The sequence below is a fragment of the Durio zibethinus genome, chromosome 27, assembly GCF_047325235.1.
Source record: "Durio zibethinus cultivar Kanyao isolate XHJ-2024 chromosome 27, ASM4732523v1, whole genome shotgun sequence".
NCBI lineage: Eukaryota > Viridiplantae > Streptophyta > Magnoliopsida > Malvales > Malvaceae > Durio > Durio zibethinus.
Genome location: NC_143188.1, coordinates 15,019,221 through 15,031,705, shown reverse-complemented (window position 1 = coordinate 15,031,705; position 12,485 = coordinate 15,019,221). Strand labels below are relative to the sequence as shown.

Below are 12,485 nucleotides of genomic sequence, written 5' to 3'. Positions count from 1 at the left end.
TCTGTCATAATTATTTTTTTGTTATTTCCCTTGAGTCAAGGGCCCAAGCTAACAGTTGTCTGCTTCTTGTCAGATTCTACTGACAAATCTGGGGAGGCTGATGCATAGAAAAAACCCTACAAGTTAACAATCTCAGCCCACTTCTCTCAGCATAGCAGTTGAAGCATCTTTTTAGCTTCTGTAGTACAGGTGTCGAGTGTACAATCACTGATTCAAAGCATTTGCTTACATCGAAAATTCAAAACCTGCGGAAGCAATGGCTGCTTTGGCATTGAACAATATGGATATTGATGGTCAACCATTAAATTGAAGATGGCTAAAACGCTTTCTCCGAAACCAGCTATTTCATCATTGTCTTCATCAACTCTGGCTACGAAGATGATGCAGCAAGCTGTTGCCATGCAACAGATGCAATTCTAACTGGCTTTGCTTATGCAACAAACCTTGACTGCTCGACAGGCAGCTAACAGAGCCGCAAGCATAAGTCTGCAACAGAGGTAGCCGCAGCAAGAGCTGCTGAAATAAGTTGGAAGCTATAAGCTGATGGACTTGTTAGCGAAAAGAAGGAAACACCAAGAGTAAATCTTTGTATGTCTCCTCATCAGGACAAGTTTACTTCCTTTTACTATAGTTTAAGAGCCGTTGGAAACGTTGACCCAGTTTAAAATAATGTCTCAATCAATCATAAATTGTGTAACTGCTCATCAAGAGTAGGAATATATTTTTCTATGTTACACTCTCATGTTATCTTGATTACGTACATGATTCCAATGACTGTTTAATAACCACCTAATCCTGCTCGTTGTCCACCAAGGCTGCAATATTGAAGTAGCATTTGCAGCCGATTATTTCCTTGTAAAACTGTAATAATAACAATTACAAGCCAGGGTAATTAAACAAATTGCAATTGCACGCGCACACACAAACACACACATGCCAAAATACTAACAACTGCAGAAAATTTGGAACTTCGAGCACTAATTCAAGTTCGCTTGGAAGAAGTAAACCACTTCCTTTTAACTCAGTCTTTAGCTTCAATACTTGATCCTCTGGCAAAGTTATGGTGACCAATCTTTCTTTGCCATTATTCTGAATGCTACAATCTTTTGGGGGCCCCAGAAGGAATAGAACTGCCCCTTCATTACCCACACCTTGGATTGAATAATATGCAAATTTTGGTTTTTGTCCTTTTAACTCCAGTTGATATAAATTGGCATCTTCCAGGTTCACAAATGTTAAATTTATTCCATAAATAATGTAATCTGTCACTCCATTATCTTTCTCCACAGCTGCTTCAATCTTGTCTCTTTCATCTAGGACCTTATCTTCAGCTAGCAACAATGCTAACTTCTTCAAATCTGCTTCCATGACCGAGAAATCTGCCTTGATTGCACTTATAATTTGACCGTTGCTAGGAACATTATTGTCATGGTGGGGATCTTTTCTACAAACTGTCACAATTTTTTGTTCAAACCCTTCTCTAACTTTGGCTATACATTGCCAAATAACAGCGCAAACCGAAAGATGAAATTCTTTTGCTTCCATCTTCACCTGATATCTTTGCTTGTAAGCTTGACAAATGTTTTGTGCTCAAGTGGAAGGAAAAGGTTTCCATTTTACGGTCATTGGCAGTTAGCAAAAGATCTCCAACAGGGTTGACCTCCGTTGCACAAAGTGGTTCCTTGGCAAGTTGGATTAGGTCATAAGGCTTTTCAATCTTAGTAAGTGCTTTTGGGAGAGTGAGTTCCATTGAGCTTAAGCCTAGCCATGTATTGGCCCCAACTGTTGATGAAATCAGGGGCAGAAGATGCATCTCCAAGGATATGAGCCCAGCTCAACCCTAGTGAAATTCCTCCACATTTAAACCGAGAAACCTACATAGCATGCTTAAAAATTACTATCAAAGATTAATAAAGCAAACTTGGTTTTCAAGACCCAGCCGGTCCTTTCTATAATATATATTGTGTAAGTTGATCCCTTCTTTATGGAGGGATAAACTTATTCAATATAAAACTTTAAAAAATATATTTTTTAATTATCAATTTTAATATATTTAAGGATCCTTCAACATATTTTATCTTTTATGCTAATTGTTATTTCATTTGGATTTTGTTTTTTTTTTTTTAATGTTAGGGCTGACACTCATGTTGGTAGCTATGTAGAACAATTGAGACTCAATCTTAATTATCTCAGTTTGCCAATTGTAAAACCAAAAAGCAGTTCTAAGAAAATTAAGTTATAAAATTTAATTTTTGAATTTCAAAATAATTGAACATTGATTCAAAATGATTCTTAAACTTAAATATTTCATGATCTTCTTTTTATTCAAAGATTATAGTCTAATGATAAAACAAAAAAAATATATTGAAAAATGATTTTATAAATCAACTAAATTAAATTTAAGATTTTTTAAAATAACCAATATTAAATCATAAATACGAAATTAAATGTTTTATTCAGTTGGAAATTGAGAGAGCTAGAAAGAGAGAATTATTGAATTAAATGATACATATTATATACATATTGCCTTAAAGTAATTACAATAACATATATTACAATAAATGAAACATGGCCAGGGACAAGGACAACCTCAATTCCCTAAGCTTTATCTTGCCAGCTCACTCAACTTAATTGGCTTCAAATAAAATACTATTTATTATTAAGATTAGTTAAAATATTATTTATATTTTTTTATTAAATATGGTTGTTGACACGTTTTTAATGTTTAATTTTTTACATTACCTTACAATAAAACAATATATTAACAAAATAACTTGGAAAAACATTTGAACCTACATATTAAACTTGTTTGGTATAAGTTTTGAAATAGGAAAAATCCAGCCCAGATTACCTTTCTAAAAAACTCAAAACAAATCATTAAAATCCGAAGAAGCAAAAAAATTATATTCCAATTCTGCTTATATATGATTTTTTTTTAATTTTAATATTTTTTATATAGTTTTTTCATGTTACAAGAATTCTGGCAACAGCAGGATCAGGATTGCATATCAGACAGTTTTGAGAACTAGCATGAGATTTCAGGCAGTAGGATGGGTGTGGCTAACTGCTAGACCAGGACAAGCCTTTAATGGAGAAACAAGGGAACAAAGGACAATGGAAGATGAGACTCAAAACTCATGGGCAAACAGGAAGACAATAAGCAACAGTTACAGGAGAGGTGATTAAATGAATGCTACTACTTTCTTTTTCCCTCTATCTTACATTTCTTGTAAATAAGAGTTCTATGTTACAAATCAAAATTGCAGTGGAGTAGCAAAGACCACAGCTAGTTTCTCTTACATTCTCAATTAGAAAGAGCTTCACAGCTTTAATCAATTAAAATAAGAATTGCACAAGCTTATACATCTCCCTTAAGGCACCGATGTCTTTCGGTTGCCTTTTCTGGCATTGTGTGTTTTGAATGAATTAGTAGTTTGGTACCTGGAGGCAAAAATACCCACCCTCTACTTCCAGCAGTAGAATGACATGATAGAGAATGTGATTGTTGATGCGAAAGATCAACAAAGTTTGGCAATCAGTCATGCAAAAACATTCACTGCAACACTGGAGTTCGACAACAAAAGAATGCTGAACAGAAATCAAACAATCCGCCCAAAGGGCCAAATCCTGCTGCAGTGTAGGAGGTTAATCATGTGCCCACTAATAGAGACAATCAGTATGGAATAACATATGGGAGAGCACAAACATCAGCTGACTCTATCTGCAGAGCCTCTGCCCACACTTGTGGTGCCTCGTCAATCTTAGAAAAACCCACCTTGGGCTTCTTTGATTGAGATTCATTACTGTGAAATAGCCATGATTGGTCATCAAAATCAGACCATTTTTCCATTTTGGGCACTGAAAGTACTTGGCTCAAATACTTGGAATCCGGATGGGGTGGTTTCAAAGACACTTCATCTATTTGACTAGCTTGTGCACTTGCTGATAAATGCTTTGTTGGGGAGACAGATAACAGCTGAGTTTCAATGATACCATTCACCTTGCGTTCTTTATTATCCACTTTAAGAGTGGTTCCTGCCCCCTGGCTATCTGAAGTAAATGGGATGGTAGCTTTACAAGATTCCAATGTCCTTCCATTGTCCGTCGATGGATGAGAGGTAGAAGTTCTTGGCAACTTAGTGGGTTTAATATCATTAACTGTAAGAAAAATAAAAAAGAAAGCAGAACTTGTTACCAAGATGGTTATAGAGCTCTAGAACTTTTAATACCTGCTAAGAAAAATGGACAAATAATTGCCACAAAAGCAATTGCACAATTTTATGGACAGGTTTACTGCAGGCTTTGAAGTGATCACCCACCAAAACTAACAAAAAAGTTTTAAGTGATCAGCCAGATTGATACACACAATAACGATATAAAACTCACCATGAAGATATCCATTTTTCCCCAAGTCCTTCCGCTTGTGGCAATTTTCCTCAGCAACAGCACCCTTGTTGCCCTCCTTGGAAGGATGTGATGTTTTCAGATTAATGATATCCTCAGGGTCAACTTTGTTGCTTCCTTTTAAGTTATCCTGCTCCAAATTCCTATGTTCACCTTTCGCCTCCTTCTCCTTCTCCTTCTCCTTCTCCTTCTCCTTCTCCTTCTCCTTCTCCTTCTCCTTCTCCTTCTCCCTACCCTTATCTTTCCCATGACTTTTTTTCTCCCTGTCTTTATCCTTGCGCTTATCCTTATTTTTAACATCACTTTCTTTTTCTTTGGTTTTTTCTTTCCCTTCACCCTGCCTCTTAGTATTACTCTCCACTTGTCTGGGGATCCCTTCAACTCTAGCTTTAACTGCTCCAGCAAGGTTCTGAACCACAGCATTTCCACCAGATCTTGTCTCCTCCTTGATTCCTTGCACATTGAACTTCCTATCATCAGTTTTCTTGTCCTTTTCCTTCTCTTCAGCCAATGTGTTGGCAGTCTTAGCCACCGGTCTGACCATTCCCTCATCTCTTTTCCCATTGGTACCCATAAACTTATCCACCAATTCGTTTCCAGCTCCTGCACCTTCATCTCTGACCCTCCTCCCCAACTCCTGCACAAATTTAGAATCCCTGAAATCTTCAGCCAGACGGCTATTCTGGCTAATCTTCTCCCCATTACATCCTGAAAATTGCCCAGCAAGTTTCTTATCACCTGAGAAACTGCTTCGATCTTTATCCCTACCCTTCTCTTTCTGAATAAACTTCTCCCCACTGTGACCTTCAGATTTTCCTGGAAGTTTCTTCTCATCTGAGGTTTTCTTCCCATTTTGACTCTCGGGATGACCAGGAAATTTCTTCTCCTCTGTGTTATTACTTCGATCTTTTTCTTTATCTTTATCCTTTTCCTTCTTTTTGTCTTTGTGTTTTTCCTTTTTGTCTTTCCTATCCTTATGCTTTCCATCACTTCTATCTTTCTCCTTTTTTTCTTTATTTTCTCTCTTCTCCTTGTCCTTCTTCTCCTTCTTATGCTTCCTCTCTTTTTGCTTCTCCTGAAAATAAAGAACGACGTTATAAAACATAGATTCACAAATCAAATGCAAAAGAACATTATGTTAATTAGGAAACAATCAAATAAAATCTTCAGTAACCCTCTAAAGTAGAAAGTTATATTAAAAGATCATTCTGCACCAAGTTACAATTAATACAGATGACAAGCATACCGGATAAATACTTTTGTCAACAAATTACACACCGATCATCCATCAAGAAATTTTCCAAACGATTACTTTAAGGTTATCACAGAAGATAATTCTCCAATAATTCCCTTGTTTTCTGTCTTGAAAAGTTATAATAGCGGGAATTAAAGGGAATCTGATAAACATTTATAGCTTGACCAATGGGAAGAGCCAAAAGTTATTTTTAAAAAAAAAGAAAAAATAAATAAACAATAACAATAAACCACAAACACAAAACAGAAAACAGAAAAGGACGGAAACTAGTAAATGGCATACGAGGCTGAACTAGCATCATTCATCAATATAACCAGTCAGCAAATGAAAGCACAATGTCTGGATAACTAAAATAGAATCTTAGTTTCCACACACCTCTACCATAGAACTTTTTATGCTATAAGAATCATAAAATACGAGCTTTAAGTCTAAGACAAGATAACTTTCTAATAACTTGATACATGCCAAATTAATGAGCAAACTCACCAATTATGTTTGCCAAAAACCTTAACCACGTAAAAAGAACCAGAAAAACCACGGCAACTACTACTAGTTAAAGAGAGTATATAGAAAATGATACTCAAATCCATAAAGTACTGCCTTTACACCAAAATGTACTCAAAATCTCTTTTACATTTTGGCTGCATAGGTGATAAGTGACTTCTCAGCCCTTTATTAGGTATACAAGCAGTAGGACAAGGCTATTAAGGAATAGGAATGCACTTAATGCTACAGCCTTCATGGCATAATCAGCAGACAGATGATAGAAAGGAGAAAAGCTGACCACCAGCAGGTCCACTACCCAACCAATGACACAGAAAAACATCCTACTAACAAAGTGGTTGAGAACAATAAGACGCAGAGAGATTTGCATTAACAGCCATGGACACTTTCAAGAAAAATGAGAACAAGGTAGTAAAGTACTGGAAAAAATCTATTCACATGAAATCTCATCCATTAAACAAGAAATTTTTTGGGCAAAATATACCTAGTCAAGAGCATTGTACCATTCAAATTTCAAGTAGGTGCATTCATCATTAATAAAGCTGATATACATATCGTATTGTACTTGAATAAATAAGGCTTAGAGGAATAGAATTTCATTAAGTTCTTAAAAAGGCGCTTGTTAATGCATTCAGCATTTTCCGTAGGATAAGGAAACATAGTCTACCTACTTCATTTTCTCAACACCAGCTCGCAATAACCAAGCTAGACCAATAAGAGAAAGAAAATTATGAATTGGCTCAAAACAAACTTAACTAGTTGTGTTTTAAAACGGGGAAGAAAAATATGAATTCCAGAACCAAATAACTTTATTTTCCTTATTGCAAATTAACTTGCAAATCTAGATAGCTTTCATCAGTGTATTTAATACCAAAGGTGAAACTACTCTTGTCCTCCCAAATATTATGAATAAAAACACTCATGCCATAGGCGTTAGAAGTAACCCATGAACTTTTATATATCGCAACGAACGTTACTTAAATAATCATTTTCCAAAAGTTTCATTCTCAATGCAGCAAGTCAGGTCTTTCCGGCTTCCTCTTTTTGCTTTACTTAGAGAAATTGGTACCTTTTTGCGGAGACATGACGAAGGGAATCTTTCATGTGCTGACCAGAATGGCTATCGCATCAGTTTACCACTCAGTTTCCTCTAAAATCACACTCAGGAAAAACAAAGTGGGACTTTCTAGAATATATTTGAATAAAGGATTTGTTAAAAAGAGACTAGTAGCATGCATTGCAGCCACATTCTCTGACGTCAGAAAAGACAATGTTCCTTCTCTTCCTACCAAAAGTGCTTGCAACTTGACTTAAAGAACTTTAAGTTGTGACACAGTCAATTAGAGCAAACACAATTAGAAGGAAATCTTGGCCAAGGTGACATTCATAGTTGGTTTTAAAATTATGATCTAGTTGAAACCATATATTCTGTTTATGCCATGATGGAAAGTACTTCATGGTCAACAAAAATGACACGGCACTGATCCCAGCATCAACAATCATGATGCAAACTCATATTCTATCTTTGGTAAATCTCAAAAAAACCATACCCTACCAAAAATGTCCTCCATCATGGCAATGGATGTTTGGGCCATTCCTTCAGCAAATCTCTTAACATCAACCACATGCTATCTCTATAACAAACAATACAAGAGCTTTTCTCTTACGGTAATCAACTTAATGACATGATAACAACGGATTTCCATAAAGAGAAATCTATTCATGATGCTCTCATCCCACATAAACCCTCCACAAGTTATCGTGATCCTTCCAAATCAACACATCGACTAGCCAACTAATTACAAGTGACCGCAACAAACCAACACCTTAATACTTACAACTAATACTTGTGTTATTGGTAACTAATACTTGTGTTATTGGAATTTAGTTCAGCACATGCTTTTAAGTGAACAAATTCAAATTTATCACTCTTGAGTCCCAAACTAATATGAATATCTAAAACTTAGGTGCTGAAATGTCACCAGAAGATTGATACTATAAGTCAAAACATAAATTATTTGGAACAAAAAGACACACAAAAAGTCAACAAGATAACACTCCTTGATGGAGAAAACTCTATAAAAAAAAAAGCTCTCCAAGATTAGCTGCCAGCACTGAGTAGGGAATAAGGAAATCAAGAAAAAAACTGGAAGATACAAAAGTGCTTCCTAAATCAACACCCATTACTCCTTGATGGAGAAAACACTATAAAAAATTGCTTCATGGTGAAGAAATAAAAGGGATTTTAATTGCAATCGCGGGCACGTTTTTGGTCGCATAACGTTTATTGCAATTGTGGATGTAACGGATAAAATAACAGTAGCTGCGCTCATCGCGGTCGTGAATTTTTTTCTATTTTACACTTTTCATAAAACGAACTAAATAATTATTGCAATCATAATAACATTTATTTATGATATTTAAAGTAATTTATGACATTTTAATTCTTTCATTTATATGTTGACAAACTTACCAAAATGGACGTTGACAATCCTTGGTAAGAGACTAAAATCTAATTCCTTCAACATTTTACCATTAAAGTACTAGCATTTTACCATTAAATCAAAAACTATAGTTACTCAAAAAATAGTTGACAACCCTGCAATCATCAATTGAAAATAAAATTTTCCTTATCAACGTGATTTTACATCAAAATTCATGTCAAAACAATAATCACAAATTCATAATGAGTATTGAAAGAATAGGGAGAGGGACAAAAAAGAAGTCATGGGTCATGCATACACCAATTGACATTAATACTTCATCAAACAATTACCTTCAAGTATTGTTAATGCCAACACGACCCCAACTAGCATGCGGAAAATTATACAAAAAATTTTGTGACTGACTTGTTGATTGTACCTAAAAGAAACTCAGAGCCCTTAGATTCCTCCTTGCTCTTAAATTTAGTCAAACTACATACAAATCTGTACCTTTAACTAGCATTCAACACCCAACCAGAAAGCTTTTGGGTTAACTGTTAAAACTGCATGGTCATCGACTTTCAGACATCCAAGCATCTTAGATAAAAAGCATAACCTGCTTAATCATGTTTCAAGCAGTTGGAACTAAATTCTATATCAATTTTCAACGACAGGAAATGCAACTTGTTTCTTCTGACCCATTTAAAGAAACTTCTTCAATGTTACATCCTCAAAGAGCTTCTTAGTTCACTCTCAATCTGTTTGGAAAAGCTGCAAAAAACTAACTCCATTTCTTCCAGTTCAAATCAATTGATATGAACAGACTACAATTCTTAATTCCTTTAGTGCAAACTCATTAATTTGACGTAGCCAAGTGTCTTATGCAAAAACATAAATTTTAGATCAAACATAAGTCTACACTGCTAACAGATATTTAAAATATCAAAACTTAGGAAGAAACTGATTCTTCAAGATATTTAAAAAAAAACCAAAGTTAAAGAATCTTTTCTGACTAATTAATAATTTTAAACTCAAACCAACAGGACAAGCCTGTGTACACATAAAACTCCATCACTTATCACAGAATGGAAACAAAAGTATTGCCCTCTGTAATAAAAGAAGGTAAAAAGCAACAAATTAGGAATGAAGAACGATGGAAAAATAAAAAAACTAACCAACCACTAAATCTTAGAGGAAAATACATGAATCTCCTTTCACATGTGATTCCTAGATCAAGTCCAACATCATTTAATAGAAGCTTTTCTTTAATGAAGGGGAAAAGGGAGAAATATTAGTGAAGCTGGCTTGATTTAACCTAACTTAATCTTTCATTCAACAGGATGTGGGCCCTATTTTATGCAGGGTATATTTATAAGTTATACGCTCCTCAATCCATTATTCTATGAACTAAAATTACCATTAGAAAATAAAGTAATAGACAGACATGATATATATTCATATAGAAGATTACAAAAACCACCTAGTGATGCAATAACCTTCAGTTATGTTGGGGATACGTGAAATAAACTCCAAATTCCTAATTCAGATTTCATCACCATAATATTGAATGGAAAATAAAAAGGAAAAGCACTAACTCAAATCTAATGCAAATATCACAGAATTAGTTCACATGAGCCTAATGAATGCTAATTTATCACAAAATGTACAAAACATAAGTAATGGCGTTAACCTGTTTTAGTAAGTCCACGTCATCGGTCCTAGCCTTCTTTTCATATCCCGGTGGTGGGAAAGGAAAGCAACGCGACATTTCACAGAAGTTCAGAACGCAAAACACGAATGCCTTCCGAAAGCCAAAACACTTGGATTATCTTCCAGTAGCAATGTTCCAGAAAGGGAACAACCAGTAACTATGCTCCTGTCCATGCACTATATCCCTGCACACATTTCCGGCTTCAATTTTCCTCCATGAACTCCTGTCACTATTAAGTTTAACAGCTGAAAATTTTCCTAAACCCACCAAGTCCCTTAACCTCCCTAACCTCAAAGGCAACCCAAATCAACTATCTATCACTAAACGAATCAGTTAAAATGTGAAAATCAGCCCTGCAAGTCTGCAATCACTTAATAAACCTACTACAGTCTTACGCTAAGCTACTTCAACAATGACCTAAATAGAAAGATAGCTTAAAGAAATGTTCTATTGATCAAGAATTCTAGCTCCAAAACTATGTTAAACCAAACGTCTCTCTAGAAAACAAAAATGGTCCAGTACAATCTGATTTTCTACGTTGCCTGCCGGGACAATAAAGAACCATCACCTCCTCCTTCCAATAATAACCCAATATCAAAACCATCCCCCAATTGAGATCAAACACATAAAAAAAATACTAAAAACCCAAATACCCTTTTCTTTGAAACAAGTAAATTTTCAAGCTTTTCTGATCACTATCTACACAATTCTATATGAAAGCAATCTTCTTCCATGACCAAGAGCTTTGCAATCACCTTTTTTCTTAAGCAATCTGTTCAAAAACTAAAGCTTGAGACAAATAACTCTTCAATCCAAGAATCCAAATACGAGAGGTTGAGCCCATTTATACTCTGATCAGAACCCTAATCAGTTCCCAATATAGGAAATTTCCCCCAATTTGTTGATCCGGATGAAAACCCTAGAAAACAAAATCCATCAAACAAAATTTTTCACTAAGCAAATATTAAGTACCCAACAAACAAAAAGAAACCAAAAATCAAAAACCCAAATTTTATCCAACAAAACTTAAACCAAAAAAACCTCAAAAAACGAAAAGTTTAAAAAGAAACACTTTTCTGAGTACCTTAAGAGTAAATGGGAATCGATCAAAAGCCAAAAAGAAACCTTTGATTCAAAGGGCAAATTTTTTCAAAAAAAAAAATCATCTTTTAAAAAAACGAAATTTGAAGGTAATGGGAAGATTATTACCTTACCTTGCCCTCTACAAAGTGGGCATTGAACAAGATCCTTTTTTCTTTTTTTGTTCTCAGATCAATAAAAATTAGATTATAAATTACAAGTTTAAGAGATAAGTAGAAGAACAAGTAAGCAAAGTTCAATCTCACGTTTTATTTTTGTGTGTTATTTGATTTTTTTTATCAGATAAATTTTGTTGGTTTTTTGTTTTTGTAGGGTCTGGGCATTTGACAGAGAAGGGAAGGGAAAGGGAGACAGAGGGCTTCTTTGTTAGAAGGGTTTGCCCTTATTATTATTTTGTTCGGAGGTTACACGCTAGAGAGAATGAGAGCAATAGAAAGCTAAAACCAAACAAAACAAAAGAATAGAGATAGAGGCCGATGAAAGGCCCAAATCAATTGTGCAACGCATACACGTGTTTGTCTTAAGACATTAGAATTATATAAAATACAAAGTCACAAAGACGCGCAAGTAACAAAAAAACGGTGCGTATAAGAATTGTCAATCTTATTTATATTTGACGGGCAATTTAATTTTTTATTAGAATGGATATGAAGATAAATATTAAATTTTAAAGAAGAAAGTAGGGATAAAGATGAAAAGAAATATAATTTTAAATTTTTTATTAAATATGAGAACGAGATGAATAATGTAATATTCATTTGTGCTCATCTTTATATATATATATATATATATATATATATTTAATAAATAAATTTTTATTAAACAATATAATATTTATTTTAATTAATTAAAATTAATATATTTTTATTTAAAATATATATTAATATATATTTATAAAAAAAATAAATATGTAAGATAAAAATCAAAAATCAAAAAATAAATTTTAATTACTTTTTTTAAGTCATAAAAAAAAGTTACAAATACAATGGTTACTTATACTCATTCAATATTCATGATTTTAAAAATTAAGATAATTATGTGAATAGATTTGAAATATTTTTTAAATATTGGTACGAAAATAAATATA

The 12,485-nt window shown here is 34.1% G+C and overlaps 1 protein-coding gene and 1 pseudogene across 5 annotated transcripts; both read right to left on the bottom strand.

Annotated features, from left to right (window-relative positions):
- Positions 1–802: 802 nt before the first annotated feature.
- LOC111279494 (protein ECERIFERUM 26-like) lies at positions 803–2,146 on the bottom strand (annotated as a pseudogene).
- Positions 2,147–3,182: 1,036 nt separating this feature from the next.
- Positions 3,183–11,904, bottom strand: LOC111279783 (uncharacterized). 5 transcript variants are annotated; one of them, XM_022866820.2, is made up of 5 exons: positions 11,507–11,904; positions 11,053–11,216; positions 10,277–10,481; positions 4,387–5,479; positions 3,183–4,158 (listed from the first exon to the last, which is right to left on the bottom strand). In XM_022866820.2, the coding sequence occupies exons 3-5, from the start codon at positions 10,352–10,354 to the stop codon at positions 3,674–3,676; spliced, it is 1,656 nt and encodes a 551-aa protein (XP_022722555.2). In that variant the 5' UTR covers positions 10,355–10,481; positions 11,053–11,216; positions 11,507–11,904; the 3' UTR covers positions 3,183–3,673. The 5 variants fall into 5 exon arrangements, with proteins under 5 accessions (XP_022722555.2, XP_089612245.1, XP_022722554.2 ...); XM_089756119.1 differs by having other exon boundaries at positions 11,512–11,881; XM_022866819.2 differs by having other exon boundaries at positions 10,277–11,216; positions 11,507–11,902.
- Between the last annotated feature and the right edge of the window lie 581 nt (positions 11,905–12,485).

What these genes read in the sequence shown, in the direction of transcription:
- LOC111279783 (XM_022866820.2), bottom strand. Translation starts at nt 10,354, where the DNA reads ATGTCGCGTTGCTTTCCTTTCCCACCACCGGGATATGAAAAGAAGGCT. An exon ending in ACGTGGACTTACTAAAACAG is followed by an intron (nt 5,480 to 10,276) that starts GTTAACGCCATT and finishes CTTTATTTTCAG; the next exon opens with GAGAAGCAAAAAGAGAGGAA. An exon ending in GAAAAATGGATATCTTCATG is followed by an intron (nt 4,159 to 4,386) that starts GTGAGTTTTATA and finishes TTTTTCTTACAG; the next exon opens with TTAATGATATTAAACCCACT.